The sequence below is a fragment of the Colobus angolensis genome, unplaced genomic scaffold, assembly GCF_000951035.1.
Source record: "Colobus angolensis palliatus isolate OR3802 unplaced genomic scaffold, Cang.pa_1.0 Scaffold35, whole genome shotgun sequence".
Taxonomy (NCBI): Eukaryota; Metazoa; Chordata; class Mammalia; order Primates; family Cercopithecidae; genus Colobus; species Colobus angolensis.
This window is the reverse complement of record NW_012116821.1, coordinates 11,531,198-11,549,823: the sequence shown is the minus strand read 5'-3', so window position 1 is coordinate 11,549,823 and position 18,626 is coordinate 11,531,198. Positions and strand designations below refer to the sequence as shown.

Here is an 18,626-nt window from a genome sequence, read left to right as displayed (position 1 = left end):
GCGACGTTTGCCATTGCGGCTTCCCGAAAGGACGGCGCCGGGTTTGCTGGAAGACAGCTCAGTTTTAGGCATGGCCCGGTGGGGGTGGGGGTGGTCATTTTCTTGGGTTCAGATTCCCTCTCTTTGACTGCAGTTATCTTAGCTTTAGGAGATTCTGGCATCTCATAGGAAAAGGGATCAAATTATAAATGATACACGTCTGGAAATTCAGTAAAAATAGTAGGTTGTGCATAGTGTTTTGCCATAGTGGTGAAGGCAGGGGTTTCTTTTGTTTGGTGTTCTTGGGGCAAGATGACAAATGTAAAAGTCCCTTAGTGAGAAATCACCAGCCTTCTTTGGATCTACACCGCTTAGGGAGAGGAGATGGTAAAGTGAGGAATAAAGGGAAAAGTGACTGGGGAGAGAAAGGTGAGAGGAAGCTGCAGAAGGTGGAGGGAAAGCTCAGATCTGCTGGCGCAGGGTCTGGGGTCTCAGGTCTGGGCCGCCTGGGGAGCGACCTGCCTGGAGAGGCGGGTTGCGATGGCAGCGCTGGGCTACAGACCCCGCCTTATTTGCGGGGAGGAGAGGACGGGTGGAGTCACTTGCCGCATTGCCACAGCCCCTCCTCCTAGTTTTAAGAAGAAGCGAAGCATTGTTTCTGCTTTAACAGAAGTCACTCATTCCTTATAGTTGAAAACAACGACGGTGGGCTCTGGCACCTCTTTCGGCTCCTTGTACTGTTGGGGGAAAAAAGTCTGGGAAAACGTGTACCTTGTTTTTTAAATGGGGAAAATTGTGATAGCCAACAGGCTTTCCCCCCCCAGTACATTGACAATTCTTTGTGGCTACTTGAACTCATTTTAAAGACATTTTGAAAGAACTGTAAGTCAAACTATAAAGTATTTGGCTTTTGCAGGAATAAAACACGCCTTTTGAGTCAAACACAGGTCTTTCAGGGACTAAAAACAAGTAGGAAATGAGAAAAAAATTAAAACCAGAAGACTTCAGGAAAGTGACAAATTGGAAAGCATTCTAGGAGACTCATAGGACGACTTTATGTGAAAGAAGCACTCTAGGAGCTTTAAGAGCTTATGGGCAATTTATATTTTAAAAGGATCTTAGGCTCAAAAGTTTGGGGGGGAGGTGCAGAAAAGACAGTGCCATATTCTTAAATTGCTGAGTGATTATTTTGTTTCTCAATGTGTCTGCTTGTTTTACTTCTCTCCCTTTCCAACTTCTTTGCTTTCTTATTCCTTTTCCCCTCTACCCTTCCCTCGCCTCTTCTCTTCCCCTTTCTTTTACCCTCCCCCAAGGTATGTAAATGCATTTGTCTTAAATTCTTCATGAACGAATTTTAGAGGATTTTTCAGGGTTCCCAGTTGGAAAAAGCCTTCTACACAACTTGAAAGGCTGATGTCCCTCTCAGGAAATGAATGAGTCGATAACCTCTGACACCAGTGACCACTCCAGTGAACCTTACCTTAATTCCACTAATACTGGAGGCCCCCAATCAGGCAAGACTGTGAATCTCATAACTCTGCTGTACAGTGTAGTTCAGTTGTAGTATTCCACACTTTGCATCCACATTCAAAATAAATTTGAATTTCATCAAATTTAACAATAAACAGATTCTGGATCTACCTGCATATTATGATTTTGGTTTTATAATGACTAAACTGTTTTCTAATCAAAAGCAAACTTAAATGAATATTTTACAAAGCTAAACTATACTGGCCTGTGAATTTTGTGATGATTACTTTTATGTAAATAATAGCACTTCACCTCAATTTACATGAATACTTTCTGAGATTTTTTCCTCTGATACCGGATGTTGATTTTTTAAAGTGATTATTAAAATATGAAAAACATATAAATTACTTTCTCGATTTCGTATTATGTCACAAGCTTAGCTTGTAATGCTGTCATTGAGATTGCTTTCTTGTCAGTGTAATCAGTATAATAGAAGTAATTTCTACCATCAAAATAATGCCTAGTAAATGTTTTGTTAGTAAATAATTTTTTCATAGCCTTGCGCTTTTGTTAAACTTTCAAAGTCATTGGATTTTTGCACCTTTTCTTTTCTCCCTAACAGCTGGCACATTATTATTCCTCCCAAAGTAAATAAAATGAGAAAGTAGCCCTTTTTCCTAAAGAGAAATAACAAAAGGAGTAACATACAAAAAAAAAAAATCTTTCCAAATTGATTAGTTTTGATTAAACCTTTTATCACAAACAGCTGAAAATAACTTCTATTTTTTATACATCCATTTTCCAATCTGAACCAATTAAATTTATATTTAGTTGTTTAATATGGGGAGGGAGTATAAATAAGTGGATACAGCTTTTTCCATAGCTCTTCGATTCATAATCCCTACATTTTAGCTTGTGTGAAACTGTGCTGGAGTGTGGACGTGTTTGAAGAGACTGGGAGGGGGATTGCTGGCATGGTGGGGGAGGGTCAACTCAGTAGCTTTGTCGAAGGAAGTGGTATCTGAACAGTTAGTTTCTTGGTAAACTGCTTGTTTAAGAAAATGGGGGGTGGGGTAGGCAAGTCTGGTGGTGCATTTTAAGGTTTTAAAACAGGTAATATTTTATTTTTTAAAAGAAAGAAAGCATTTTTAGTTAATCTATAATATTTATTGTTGTATTCAATAAGGGCAGTAATACTGTTGCCAGCATCTTGTAATCAATCGTTTGAACCAGTTTGAAAGGTAAAGGGGTAGGCATTTTGAAGCTGGGGGTCAGTCGAGGAAGGACAGTAGGAGCTTCATCCGTTATTACATTTTCGTTTATTCAACTCTTCTGGCCATTAGTAGTGGACTTTTAAAATGTCAGGGTACAAGTCAATATGATATGAATTTACCTTTTTTCTCCCACTTGTCCTTCTTTCTCCACCCGACCCCCTGCCTGCGCCGGCTTTTTTCTCTCTCCCACCTCTTTCTCTGACTCTGCTGCCGCCTATCCTGGCGGCTCCTCTTCACCTCCCCTGCCTGGAGATCCCCTCCCCCTCCTGCCCTATGTCCTCCGGCTCTTGGGGAACAATCGCCACTGATTGAGGTTCACTCTATGTTAGGCTGGAAAACTGGGCTGTTATTTAGGAAGTCATTAATCACATCTCCTCCCCCGGAAAGAGATGGCAGAGAAACCTGTGAAGTACAATTCCTTACCAACCCCCTCTAAAATTTTCCAAAATGGTTTACTTAAACACAATTTGACTATATGAAGGTGATAATGATTTTTCTAGTAGGATTTTATTTTAAATTTGAAAATATTTCGGGCATAATCAGGTAACTTATGTGCCTCTGCCTTTTCCTAGGTGTATGTTTTCATAATCTAAAGTTTCATGGGGATGTAATTAGGTTTAATTAGATCTTTTATAAATTATATATTTTCCTCTAAGAATTGAATTAAATATGAAATTAGCGTTCCAAGCAGGTTTACTGCCATGGAATAGCTGAATTCTTAAGGGGGAAAAAAAGCGTTAACATCGGTTGTTTTATTTAAACGACCCCCTCCCATGATTTTATTTAGTCAGGCTTGTGTGTAAGGCACGCGTGTGCACATACATGACTGTGCCTTTTTTTCTAAATCTATGATTCACAAGGACCCTCCATTGTGTTTAAGTAGAAGCACAAAATCAGCATTCTGATTTACCCTAAAGAAGCGTTCCAAATTGTCTTTAAGATAGCATGTTTGAGTTTTTCGTGTTCATTCATAAATTATTTTGATGTCAGCATAGATGAAATGGCGATTGGTTATCTCTTCCTCTTGCCAGCCCCTTAAGGATACGAGGTGAAATTAGTAGCAAGAAAGCATGTAATTGACAAAGTCACGTGTGCTCAGGGGGCCAGAAACTGGAGAGAGGAGAGAAAAAAATCAAAAGAAGGAAAGCACATTAGACCATGCGAGCTAAATTTGTGATCGCACAAAATCAAGATGTTAGATTGATGCAGAAGATCACTCCGTTCCAAAGGGAAAGTTTTCATCTCACGAGTTTGGAGCTGAGGGCCCGTGGGGCAACATGGCCGAAGGTTAATTTTCTTTTCTATTGTTTTACTGTGAATTTCTTTCTTCTTTTCTCCTCCCCCTCCCCCTCTCCCACCCTTCTTTGACCGTGCCCCCCTTCCCCTTTTACCCCAATACTGGGCATTACCTCCCAACCCCCCATCACGCAGTGGGGCTTTCTGCAAACCTATTGTTATAGATCTCCAAAAATGTTTTGTACCGCCCACACTGATTCACAACTTGAAAAGCTTTCAGGGGGCTATTGTTTGAATTGTGTGAGTGTGATTAAGCGCAGTTTCAGTTAGTGAGCCCAAGAAAACTTTTATACACCTGCCCCCTCCCCCATTCCACCCCAACTTTAATTGAAAGTTATAGGGGGGAGGGGAATGCACATTGCAAATAACACTGGATTCACTGCTGCCCCATGTGCCTTAACTAGTAGCTCTAAACCATCTTCACGATTTCTTTCCTCCTCGTGCCCGCCGGAGAGAATAGTTTTGCTGAAAATTTCTCTTTGTCAATGGGATCAGTATTAAATCAGCAATATACAAGTAAAGTATCGCATGTTGTAATGTAAAATGTGGCTGAAAAATGGAGTTAAATGAAAAAGTACACGTATGTATAGAAACGTGGAAGTTGGTGTGATCGATAGAACAGTGTGGCTTCCCCCTCCCCCGCTTTCCTTTTAACCCTTTATATTTTAAATATTTTCTGTAGGAGAAAAGAAATCAAGCCATTTAAAAAAAATTTTTTTTTGTTACTCTTCCCCTACACCCCCAGGCAGGCAACTTTTTTTTTTTTTTTTTCAAATCTTTGAATGCACATTGAATGGGAATACAGACTGACTTTTTTGTCCTGTTCCTTCTCAGGCGGGGCGAGCAAAGGTGGTGGAGAAGAGCCCGGGAAGCTGCCGGAGCCGGCAGAGGAGGAATCCCAGGTTTTGCGCGGATCTGGCCACTGTAAGTGGTTCAATGTGCGCATGGGATTTGGATTCATCTCCATGATAAACCGAGAGGGAAGCCCCTTGGATATTCCAGTCGATGTATTTGTACACCAAGTAAGCCAAGCTTTTTTCTACCCCCCTTCATCTTTTTCCATGTGGAGGAGCTGATCAGTAGTTATGCCAATAGACGTACAAGAAGATGCCCTTCGATATATTGAGAGACAAAATCTTCCCTGAAATCACTAGGTAGTGCAGCGTTTAGGGTATACGTGTATGGGCCTTTTCCTGGGTTTTCTGTCTAAAGAGAAAAGAAACTATTTGAAATTTCACTATATATGTTCAGGTTGATGTTATTAGCATTTCCCCCAGCTTCGTTCTACAGCGAACTAGTGTTCATGTAGCTTCCGGTATTATCTATACAATATACTCTGTCGCCTGTATCTGGTGAATGGTTAGAAACATGAAGAAACATGATCATTTTAAGGTTGAAAAAACAAAGTGAAACAGTTTGCTGTGGAAAGAAATGTATAGATTGCCTTATTTTAGACACCTCTAGTCACAGTAGCTCCCTTTATTATTTCATCGCTGCCTGTCCAGTAGTCATTTTGTAGACTCAGATAAAAATAATTTGACTTCATAGTAAAATAAAATAGAACACTGTTGACCTAGTATGATTGTAAAGAAATGCGTGCAATAGAGGGATGCTTGACAAACATTTTAGAAATGTGCTCCATGTAGTCAGTGGTCTAAGTATACTGTCTCTTTAAGAGACTGAACTCAAAAAAACATGTGGCCAGAGGCGGCTCTAGCTTGTGTGTTTAAAATGTGCTGATCTGCTACTTGGGGTAAATTTCAATCTTTGCTTATATTGTGTTGTAATTTTTAAAGATGTTTTAATACCAAACAGAATTTCATTGCTTCCCATTTTCAAAATTTTATCCAGGAAATAATGAATTAATACTTCTTCTGCCTTTACTCCTCTCTACTGCTTAATCCCTTTATAATAAAAAAGATACTTTTATGGAAGCCTGATTGTTTCCTCAAAAAAAGGTAAATATAAATTTTCTGTAGCGAATTCATAGTTAGAAATAAAGAGGTTTAGGACTAAAGAGGTTTATTTTGGCATGATATCTAAGTTAAAAACAATTGAATGAATGACTGTTAATACTGCAGATTGACTGACAGATACATGCATGAAATACTTGGTATATTTGCTTGAAAAGTATATATTTGGTACTGTGTTGCATGTTCCTAGGAATATTTATACCCCCCTTCCCTAAGGAATATCATCTTCAAATTAAATATATAAACAATAGAAACATATGAAACCATTCTGTTTTGATCTGTTGTCCTTTGGTGCTTGGTAGCTTCCTGACCTTGCTGTGTGGTGTGTGTTTTCCTTTCCTGAAGGCCTGGCCATCATTATTGGCTGTTTATATGTGGAAGGATCAGCATAATCTGTGAATTGAAACAGGGTTTAAATACACAAATACGAGTCCACATACAGACTACTGGATTTTATGCTTCCTATTTTATAATGCAAAATGAAGCTACATTTTCTGTTTTTTCCCTTCTAAGACTGGATGACAAAAATCATTGAGAAATCCATTTTCTCTCAGGCTCTTTCTTCCCCCTTTGAACCTTCTTTAGGTTGTTAAATTGTTTTTTACGATCTCATAAATTTGTTTTATAGATGAATGAAAAAATAGCCCTTTTCTTCTTTGTCTGGTCGCACCTTTTTGTAATTTGATTTTCTGTGTTTACCTTCTAAAATATTCAAATGTTAAGATATTTTATTAACCAATGTTAATGTTTAGATCCATGAGACATTTGTGTTTACACTATTTAATGATTATATATTGGTAAACATTCCTCTATTCACTGAATTAAAACATATAGCTGTTAGTTTTTTTAATATATAGCTGTTTCTAGACTATAAACATTGATTTTTAAATAGTTGACTTAATCTTCAGTTACATACAGTATGTACATACAGTTCATGTATATATTAAGAGGACAGTATTAAATGATGCCTAGTTAAAGAGGTTTCTTATATTTAATTTACATGCATTGTATATAAATTGTATGGATAATTGTTTTGAAGAAGGCAGGAATCCTACTGATGTTAGCCAAGCAACTGCAAGTAACAGTTAGATGGTTGTAAATGATACAGGTATTATGTGTGCATCCCTTGTGGAATAAGGTTGCAATTCAAGACTATTTCATAGAATTTAAAAAATTTTTATTACTATTTGAGAGGCCATTTTAGTTCTATAAGCATTTTTGAAAACATTCCAGGTTTTATATCTGTGTACTATTTTGTTGTGAAAGGATATGTATCATAGATGATTAGGAATTTTAAATGTTCAACTGTACCTGTATCTACTCAAAATATTTTAAATATATGACAGTTTTTTTTGGAGTGTTTGGAAGCACATGTTTCATTGGATTTTTCTTTTGAAGTATTCTGAAGCATTTTTAATAATGTGTATTTGGGGAAATAAAAAGCAAATTATTTGTGTCTTTAATAAATATATAAAAATTTATGCTAAGGCACCTGGGATACTTTTTCTCTTAAAAATAGTGATTGCAAGTAACCATATATCAAAACGTATTCAGTTGCTTCAAAATAAAGAGAATGTATATATGTGTGTTTTAAAATTGAGCTGTGTATTTGTAGTTATGTATATTTATAGTTACATAATTCTACTTAAAATTTATTGGCAGTAATACAGTCAAACTTTCTTGTAGTTCCTGTGATGTCACCAAATCCTCAAAAAGAAACACATGCCTAGGTGCTGTACTTTATCTCTCTTTAGACATGTTGATAAATGCTGTGAGATTCTGCTGTTTGAGGATGGTATGTAACCATTGATGGTTTAAAATGACAGTATTCATTTGATTTTCTAATGTTAACTTGTAATTTAACTAGTTCCTATTTTTGTTATGTGAAAATGTATACTCTGACCCATGTTAATTGTGAAACATTGATACAGTTCAATAATGAATATTTTATTTTTAAATATTTAACAAAATATATAAGTATTATATTTGTGAATTTTGTCATATCTCACTGTTGAAGTTTTTAAAACATTTAATAAAATAGGAAATTTTTGATTATTTTATTTTTAAATGTAAATTCTTAAGAATTTCTTAAGTATCTAATGCAAACACAGATTTGTTTCAAATGAAGTAAGGATATATTTGGTTAATACAGATTTGTTAAGTCTAGATTCTTTTTTTTTTTTGAGATGGAGTCTTGCACTGTCACCCAGGCTGGAGTGCAGTGGTAAGATCTTGGCTCACTGCAACCTCTGCCTCGCGGGTTCAAGCGATTCTGCTGCCTCAGCTCCCGAGTAACTGGGATTACAGGTGCCCGCCACCATGCCTGGCTAATTTTTTGTATTTTTAGTAGAGATGGGGTTTCACTGTGTTGGCCAGGCTGGTCTCGAACTCCTAACCTCGTGATCCGCCTGCCTCCGCCTCCCAAAGTGCTGGGATTATAGGCGTGAGCCACCGCGCCCGGCTGTAAGTATAGATTCTTACTAAGGTGATTTCATAAATTATAATATGATTATTTAGTAAGTGCCAGTAATTAATACTCCTACCAGTTTCTTACATTTTTTAAAATAACGGGTTAGATTTAGGATAACATTTACATTACCTGGAGAATGTTACTGGCAGTTTTTTGAAATGTTAAAAGTTCTTAATAAGACTTAAATGTTCAATGGTACTTTAGAAGAATAGAATGGTAATTAAATATTAGATCTGTTTTGGAGAAGGGCAGTGTTAACCTAGTAACTACCTATTGATGTTTGTTATATAGGTTTTTCTATAGATTTTAATATTTATTTCCAAAGTCGTTATCTTACCTAATAAGATAAAATGATCATTTGAATTTGATTTTGTTCTAGGGAGGTGTAGAATACGTTCTCCTTATTGCTCTCTCCTCAGCTTATGTGCATAATAATACTTTCTTCACATATTGGGTGTATATATACTTGGAATTCCTTGCCATCAAATATGATACAATTGTTTACATAAATGTATTTCATTTATTTCATAATGTATGCATAATGTTTGTATCTCTTTTTTTCTCAAGGAAAAAGAGTAATTTCAAAATGACTGCAATTTAGCTACCATTACTCAGTAGGCCTAAATATTTATTAGTAATTTACCTTTATTCATCTTCATTTACCTTACAAATATTGGTGTTTTCTTCTTATGGTCTTTATTTTTGAATTAGATTTTGATGTTTATGGATAATTGAAATGCCCACATTAGAAAGGCTTTATATATTTTATGTTCCTTTGCTTCAAAAACATCTCAAGGAGTAATGGAAATAGAAAAAATAAGAATCGTTACTGTTACTGAGTTAAAGCATCAACAGTAAGAGATATGAAACATTTAGAGATGACTAATACTTAAATATATGAAAAATTTCTTACACACAGTTCAATCAATTGCTCTAATATAGAATTGTTATATATTTAATTAATTATACAATGTAGGAAAACAAATTTATTTCAGTATGTTCATTAAGGTCTTTTCATAATATTTCATTGCTGATTAACTAGCCATATTTAGTTTTGTTATAGTTAAGCATAAAATCATTTTTCACATGAAGAATATGTGTGATTATTATTATTCTCTGGACTGCTTAATATGCCAGTTAAAAAAAAGACGTCTCGGAAACTTAAAAATGTGATCATAAACAGTTACAGCTCATTTGTATAGTGAGTTATGCATTTTAATATTTTTAAAATGGTTTATAACCTACCAGATTTTTAAGATGATTTGCCCAGTTCACCAATTTCAGAGAATCCTAGGCTAAGTGCTTTAAGGTCGTTTAATCGTAACATCACATTTAAAGGCATTTATTATAAAACAAAATTTTATAAGATTTATTAATGTAGCCCTAAAGATACTTTTGATTTTCAAGTGGTGGTGCATTTTTCAGACTCTTTTTCACGTATTTAAGTTCTACAAAGATATTCTGATTCAATTTAAATGTGAAATGTGAATTAGGTACATATTGAAGATTAGTCCTTCCTCCTATTTTAAAGATTATTGGTGTACTTCTTAAATATTTTTCTCCTACCTTTTTAAAGAGCAGTTTTAGGTTCACAGCAAAATTAAGAGGAAAATACATAGATTTTTCCATGTACCCTTGCCCCTTCAAATGCATAGCATCCTCTATTATCAACATCCCTTACCAAGAGTGGCACATTTGTTTCAATTAATGAATGTACATTGACACATCATAATCACACAGAGTCCATAGCTTACATTAGTGCTAGCCTTTGGTGGTGTTCTCGCTAATTTTCTTTTTTCTTTTTTTTTTGAGACGGAGTCTCGCTTTGTCACCCAGGCTGGAGTGCAGTGGCCAGATCTCAGCTCACTGCAAGCTCCGCCTCCCGGGTTCCCGCCATTCTCCTGCCTCAGCCTCCCGAGTAGCTGGGACTACAGGCGCCCGCCACCTTGCCCGGCTAGTTTTTTTTTGTATTGTTAGTAGAGACGGGGTTTCACCGTGTTAGCCAGGATGGTCTCGATCTCCTGACCTCGTGATCCGCCCGTCTCGGCCTCCCAAAGTGCTGGGATTATAGGCTTGAGCCACCGCGCCCGGCCCTCGCTAATTTTCGATTCCTCTTTTATTTTAAAAGACTATTCACAACAAATGAACGCAGTAAATCAAATAATTATTTTTTAAATAAAAATGTGAGTGTCAAATCACAAGTATTCAGTGTAACCTTTTAAAACATGTCTTTAACTTGTCTCAGAGTTCTTAGGTTTCATGAGAAATTAAAAGTTTGTTACCTGTGTTCAACTTGGTAGATTAAAAATTGAGTCCTTCACTGTAATTTTTGTTGCTTTCAGGCAGCAACAAAACATTATTTGGGTTTGGTTGAATTCTTCCTCTTCAGAGATAGTTAGAAATATTACAGATAGTTATGTCTACTTTAACTGACCAGCTCTTTTGGTGTTGTGATTAACTTAAAAGTTGCTAGTTAGAAATAAGATGCACTGTATTGTTTTTGTCTCTTTGAGACTAAGTTGTCCAGGCTGACCTGGAACTCCTAGCTAGTCTCAAGAGATACTCGCTCCTCAGCCTCCGTAGTAGCTGGGACTACAGGCATACACCACCATGTCTAGCTTGATGTATTTTTACGTCTAAACTGAGAATAACCTAAACAAAGTGAAGATACTTCTGATGAATTAAACTGGAAAGTTATCTTAAATGTTATATTTATACTTGATTTGGAATGAAATGTGGAATATTTTGTCATTATCAAAGACTATCGTTCTTTATACCTTGAGATATTTCCCCTGAGTTTTGAGTAACAGGAAATTCAGCTTATTTAATATATAGTTACAATAGATGGCATTGTACCATTTACAGTGCATAAGAAACTTAACTGATTTATATTCCTCCCTAAAATAATTTGATTATAGCATCTTCTAATATCATAAAAGTTGATAACAGTAATGTGTTTAAGAAAGTACATTGCAGGTGAGTGGGGTACATTTAAAAATGATCTTTTAATGAGTAGCTTATCAAACAGGTAATGAAAGTACCGTGTTGCATTTTGATACATCAGGATACGTCTAATCGTTTATCTCAAATTGGAGGACAGTCTGATTATTGCTTCTTCCTTTTCAATATCTAAATATTTGACAATTTGGAAATATTTGCTAAATAAGATTTACAAATAATTGATAGATTTAGTCTTATAATTTTTTCTATAATTTCCTGTTAGTTGGAGTAATAATACCTAACTTTTTAAGTTGTTTTGAAGAGTAGAGGTAATGTTATATAAACTGCCTACTAAGTGTCTGTTGAGAAAATAAACTAATGTAAACTGGTCTTTGCCAAAAGAATCATGGTTAAATTATTGTCAGTGGTGTATACTCATGGTGGATAATTAAGCTGGTCTTTTATGTGTTTTTTTAAAAATTGGGCAAAATATGTTGTATATTAATAGTTTAATTTCCATTACAGTTGACGCTAAGGCTTTTTATTATAGTTTTCTGGTATAGAATATTGTTTTTGTTATTTAAAATAATTCTTTTGGCTGAGCATGGTGGCTCATGCCTGTAATCCCAGCACTTTGGGAGGCTGAGGCTGGCGGATTGAGCCCAGGAGTTTTAGACCAGCCTGGGTAACATGGCAAAACTCCGTACCTACCAAAAAAATCAGCTAGGCATGATGGCATGCACCTGTGGTCCCAGCTGTCATGGAGGCTGAGGTAAGAGGATCACTTCTTGAGCCCAGGAAGCGGAGGCCACAATGAGCTGAGATCGCTCCACTGCACTCCAGTCTGGATGACACAGCAATACGGTCTCTAAAATTATTTTTTTTGAGATGAGGTCTCACTCTGTTGCCTAGGCTAGAGTGCAGTGGCAGGATCATAGCTCACTGAAGCTTTAACTTCCTGGGCTCAAGTGATCCTCCTGCCTTGGCCTCCCAACGTTCTGGGATTACAGGCATGAGCAACTGCGCCAGGCCTAGAATATTGTTTAAAATATCAGGATATAAACTGCAGCTTGGAAATATTTTTGTTATACAGATATTTTGGTTTTAATAATTGTTGTAACGTAAGATTTTACCTGTTTAAGATTTTACCTGTGTACATATGTATTTTGTGTATACTGTTTTAAATAGGCCTGCTGTGATAATTTAATACCATTTTTTGATTAATAATTATTTAATCTTTGTAAGATAGTGTAGAATGATAAAGATTCTGGTCAAATCAGTATTCAAATCCCAGTTTATTAGATACCTGTGAGGGAAGTAAGTTACCTTGTCATTGTCTCAATGGCCTATAAATGGGAGGACAAAAACACTACCCACTTTGTATAGGGCTGTTAGGAGGATTACATGTTATTACATATGTAAAGCACCTAACACAAACTTGGCAGATAGTAGGGACTCAAGGTGTATTGTATATAATTATTATTATAAAGGAGAAGTAGTGTGGTATTGTGAGAGAAAAAACCATGGGAATGAGTATTTGACTTCGGCTCTGCCACTTGTTTGGTTTATAACTTTTGGCTGGTCACTTCCTGGGAGCTTCAGTGTTCTCATGGGTAAAATGTGATAAATAATATTTTCCTCTTCATTTTAGAGGGTTATGGTAAGGGTCAATTGAAATAATACACATGAAAATAATTTAAAAACCCTAACCATCTCAGGTTTTAGTTTTAATCTTTTTTTCAAGAGCTGTGTTTTTATTAATCATTTTAATTATGAATTTTTCTGGTTTTTGTTTTGAGACAGTGTATTGCTCTTGCTCAGGCTGGAGTGCAGTGGTGGGATCATGGCTCACTGCAACCTCAAACTCCTGACTCAAGCAATTATCCCACCTGATATTTTTTATTATATTTGTAGAGATGGGGTCTCCCTATGTTGCCCAGGCTGGTCTCTAACTCCTGGGCTTAAGGGATCCTCCCACCTCAGCCTGCCAAAGTTGCAGAGATTTACAGCGTGAGTCACCAAGCCTGACCTCACTTTGATTTTCTCTAGTTTTTTTCTGCCTGAAAATTAACCTTTATCCTAGTAGTTTCTGTGCTTGTGAATGAGATTAATTCATATACATTTTACTGATCTTCAATATAATATTAATTACATTTATCATTATATTTTTTCATATGCTGTAATCTCATTGCTTACTTAAAGTGCATAATTAGGCTTATTGATGTTCATGTTTCTTGTCAGAAATTTATTGAATTGATCAGGTGTAGTGGCTCATGCCTGTAATCCCAGCACTTTGGGAGGCTGAGGGGGTTGGATCACTTGAGGTCAGGAATTCGAGACCAGCCTGGCCAACATGGTAAAACCCTGTCTCTACTAAAAATACAAAAAATTAGACAGGCCTGGTGGCACATGCTTGTAATCCCAGCTATTTTGGAAGGCTGAGGCAGGAGAATCGCTTCAACCCCGGAGGCAGAGGTTGCAGTGAACCGAGATCATGCCGTTGCACTCCAGGCAACAAGAGTAAAACTCCCTCTCAAAAAGAAAAGAAAAGAAGTTTATTGAATTTCGATCCCGACTCGGTTTTTGTATAAACATTTTTTAAATTTTTATTTAATTAATTATTATTGTTATTATCATTTTTTAGAAACAGGGTTTTCCTCAGTCACCCAGGCTGGCGTGCAGTGGTGGTATTATAGCCTACTGCCACTTCAAACTCCTGGCTCCAGCAATTATCCAACCTGAGCCTTCTGAGTAGCTGGGACTACAGGCGTGCACCACCATGCCGAGCTGATGTTTTTTATTATATTTGTAGCGATGTGGTCTCCCTGTTTCACAGTCTGGTCTCGAGCTTCTGGGCTCAAGGGATCCTCCCACCTCAGCCTTTAGAGTAGCTGGGATGACAGGTGTGCACCACCACCATGCCTGGCACATGCCACTGTGCCTGGCGAATTTTTAAAATTTTTTGTAGAGACAGGAGCTTGCCTTGTTGACCAGGCTGGTTTAGAACTCCTGGCTTCAGGTGATCCTGCTGCCTCTGCCTCCTTAAGTGCTGGGATTGCAGATGTGAGCCACTTTGCTCAGCTTGTATAAACATTTTTAGAAATGTGAATCAACAAGATGGCTTAACGTCATAGAAGAATATTAACTTTTAAAAAATGATTATAAAAATCGTGGTTCAGTAAAGTTAACTAATTTTTATTGATCACTTAGTGAAACACTGTTGGTTTGGTATTTTCATTTTAGCAAACTTTAAGTTTTTTCCAGTTAATTCTCATTATTTGCATATAAGGCATAAAAGCAAAGGATCATTTTTCCTGTGTTCTATTCACTTCCTGTTATGAAGTCTAACTATACAGCCTCTACCAATTTAATTTTGGGATAGCTAAGAGAAAAAGCAAATATTAGTTTTAAAATTTTGAGCTAAATGCAATGATTTTCCAATAGTATTAAAATAATGTTTTTCACATTTCATGTGGAGAAACTTTTTGCCAGTGCTTAGAATCATTAATTTATTGTGCTATTAATAATACACTTAATTTCTACCAGCTGCTTTAAATCTTTTGTCATAACAGCCCACTTTAAAAAATCAAAACCCACTTTAATTTATTACTTTTGTTAAAGTTAGACTATTTTTAAATCTTGTAAGTTTAATTTGGTAATAACTCTTAAGATTGCAATTTCATTTTATGGTGTTATAGGATACAAAGACTCCATATAAATTTCAAATTACTTTTACTTTGGCCAAGATTTGTTAATGATCATTTTTTTTTTAAGCTTTTGTAAGCAATTTCCTAGGCCGTTAGATATAGTGAATAGAATGTTCCCAAATCCTATAATACTTAAATTATTTTATCTTAGCTTTTTTTTTTTTTCCCATTCAAATAAATTGTCTTTATCCTTAGTTCAGTCTGTAACAGAAGTCAGGAAACATAGGTTATAGCTATCACTTTAAATATTTAATAGATCATTAATATATTGTAAAGCTTGGAATGAATTATATCAACTTTTCTTCCTGTGTGATTTTAATAATACATGATTTTTTATGATATGTAAGCACTGATCCTTCCAAATTTGTCACACTTTTCAACAGCTCCTTTCAATAGATTAAATGATATTAGAGACATATACATAACACAGCTCAGTGTAAGCCATAAATTTTTTTTTAAGTGCATCTTTTTCAGTTTTCACAAGAAAAAAAGCTTCTCTTTTCAGGGATAGATTAAACTGAGCGTTAGAAATTTAGTCACCGTATTGGCCTCATGTTTTAGCTCTCTAATTAAAAATTTTCGTTGAATACTCAATCTAAGGACACTTGGATTTGCATGTTTGCCCCTTTCACTGTTTCCTCCCCCATGCCATTGAAGAATTTTGAATGGTGAGGAATTTGTGCCCTTTGGCTCAGGTTGCAGGCCCACTTGATCAAGCCACAGAAGCCAGGGTCAGAACTATTCATTGCTTATCTTTTCCTTGGGCCACTTGTAAAGCCTGCTTTCTGCTCTGGGAAACAACACAAAACAACAACAACAAAAAGCCCCACAAACAACTCTTTATATTGGACATACATAAAGCCTGCAGCATAAAAATGGGCATAATAGTTGATTCCTTTATTGGGACTGTCCATGGGTTAATTTCATTATCTTAAGAAGTTTTTCATTGCATTGCAGCTTATTTGATGTATATACTTTAAATGCATGTTATTTTATATGGTATGGTATCCTGTTGGTAGTGAAAGTGCGGTCCTGTGATGTTTTTCTCTTAGGTTCAGATTTACCACTTTTGAAATGTAATGATTACTTTTAAGTAAATTGAATTAATTTGAATGAGAGCTATAAAAAGCCCTAAAGTATTTTATTTTGATGTACTTAATTTCTAGCATTTATGCAGACATTTAAAGCTTCCCTGAATTAATAACAGCACAAGTTTATGAGCTGTTCCAATAATGGTGCAAAGACTACATCTAGACCCAGGTTTAAACAAACACAAAACACTTTGTTCTTATCTTAGCATCCCTTAAAAGTATACAGCCCTGGTTCAGGACCTCAGGACCACCCATCACCCTGGACATTGGATACTCCTATTTATTCAAGAGGCTTGTGAAATATCTGTGTGCCAGTGGGGGATGGTGTGTGTATCTGTATAAGGAATCACAGTTAGGTGATTTTACCCCAATAAAAGCTTCAACATTGTTTATAAACTGAATTTTGTCCCTGAAGAATTTTCTAGTTGTAAAACCTAATTTGTATTAAATGCTTGTTATTTTATTTAAGTGCTGGCTGCAATCTTCGCGTTTTTGATGTTTTCAGAAGGTTAAAGTGGGCCTCTATTAAGATTAATCTTAATTCAGTATAATTTTTTGGTTTTCAGGCCCCACCCATTGGCTTTGGGTAGCTAATACCAAGCTTTTGTTTCTTCCTGTAGAAAGGAAAGGAAAGAAAACTTTCTCTTTCATTGCTTAAGTCATGTGACTTCCCTTTTAGTTGGTCACAGATAGGATTGAAGTGAATCTCAGAATGAAGCATAAAACTTTGAGAAAATATTTATTGATACGTGTCTTGTTTAATTTCATATGCTTTACCTTACATTACCTCCATGCTGTTGTTTTTTAGGAAGCTGAAAAAAATTACTACTACATAGATTTTTAAAATAATATGGACCTTCTAATCTATACTGTGGTAGTTTCTTAGTTACTTATTTTTCTATCAGTTATCTTTTAGTATCATTTGAGATTTCTAAACTGTAGCTTGTTTCCCAGAACTCATAGTGTAGAGAAAGTAGAGGTGGTGGTTGGGAGACATTAGCAAGAAATAATTGCTGGCAGAACAAAAGAAAGAAATACATTATAGGACTACATGTAAAATACAAGAGGGAATTAATTAGATGTATTTCTTCTTGCTCTTCTGACCCACCTCCTAACAGTTAGCATAGGGTAGCTAGCTGTTTGGAAGAAAATCCAATCCATCTCCTATGATATTTACATAATTTTTTATAAAGTTAAATGAGGATACCTGTTTGATGCTTATTCCTAATTTGGTGACTTAGTCATGATGTTCTAGTTTATTGTAAACCATTAAATATTCCATCTTTAAAGTTATTTTAATTTGTTCTTAAGCTACTTGTATTTAAATGTTTAAATTCTATTTTAGTAAATAGTATAGCTGTCTCCAAATAATAACTAAAATATTTGAAACAACAGTAGTTTCAAAAATAGTACCCTCTCTGCCATTGATTTTTAAAATATGTCATTTATTGGCGTATTTTTATGCGAATAAGTATTTTTAAAAGACTTCTAAGAATACCGTATAGACCACCCTTGACATAAGTAATTATATTTTAAAATCTAATAGGCATTTTTGTTTAAAATATTTTATTTCAATGAGTGTTTATTGTTTATGTAAAAAATTCTTCCTTAAATTTTCATAGTCTTGTAGATCTTAAAAGACAGTGATATTTGGTCATATGATCTTCCTATCAATCCAAGATAACTTTTAAGTTAACCAGATTTATAAATACAATCTTTTGGTCCGCTTTTAGGATGAATAATGAGAGAAACAAAGTCATCTTTTAATTTTTAATAGTGTTTTGTGGTAAGTTTATTTTACCTTTAAAAGTTAAATACAAGATTTGTTGAGGCACATAGAAAGGCTACTTAAGTTTCTGTTGATAACGGTGGGTTATCAGCCTTTCAAGAACTAGGATCAGGTATGAAGTCTGTAATTAATGCATTGGTCTGTGCTTTCATTGACATTAAAATTTACAGCAATTGATTTATTTTTTATGTCATCTACAATTGAATGTGTCAACTTCTGTTTACTTAATTAAATTTAAATTTTTATTGATATTTTAATTAATGCTTAAGTTGTCACTTAAATTTTGCTTTTTGGAAAGGTTTAGAATACTAAATCTTTCAAATCCATGATCCTCTCTCATTTGTTATTTTGATTAGCAAGGTATCCAGAAAACACTAACAACTATTATTAAGCGTTTAAATCTAGTACTAACGTTTATTGTTGAAATTATTTGTATCCTAGAATTAGTGTTATTTATTTATTTGTTTGTTTGTTTGTGGTAGGGTCTCGCTCTGTCTCGAAGTCTGTAGTGCAGTGGCACAGTCTCTCACTGCAGCCTCAGTCTATCATGCTTCAACCTCGTGAGTATCTGGGACTACAGGCGTGCGCCACCACACCTGGCTAATTTTTGTATTTTTTTTTAGTAGAGACGGGGTTT

The 18,626-nt window shown here is 35.4% G+C and overlaps 1 protein-coding gene across 2 annotated transcripts in view; it reads left to right on the top strand.

The window, feature by feature from the left end:
- The window catches only part of LIN28B (lin-28 homolog B (C. elegans)), a 136,916-nt gene that overhangs the window by 16,025 nt on the left and 102,265 nt on the right, over positions 1-18,626 (top strand). Inside the window, exons 1-2 of one of the 2 annotated variants that reach the window (XM_011952876.1) lie at positions 3,798-4,010; positions 4,854-5,041. In XM_011952876.1, coding sequence (XP_011808266.1) covers positions 4,001-4,010; positions 4,854-5,041 — 198 coding nt within the window. In that variant the 5' untranslated portion in view covers positions 3,798-4,000. Of the gene's footprint in view, positions 1-3,797; positions 4,011-4,853; positions 5,042-18,626 lie in introns of those variants that run through there. The other variant, XM_011952875.1, reaches the window with a different exon arrangement.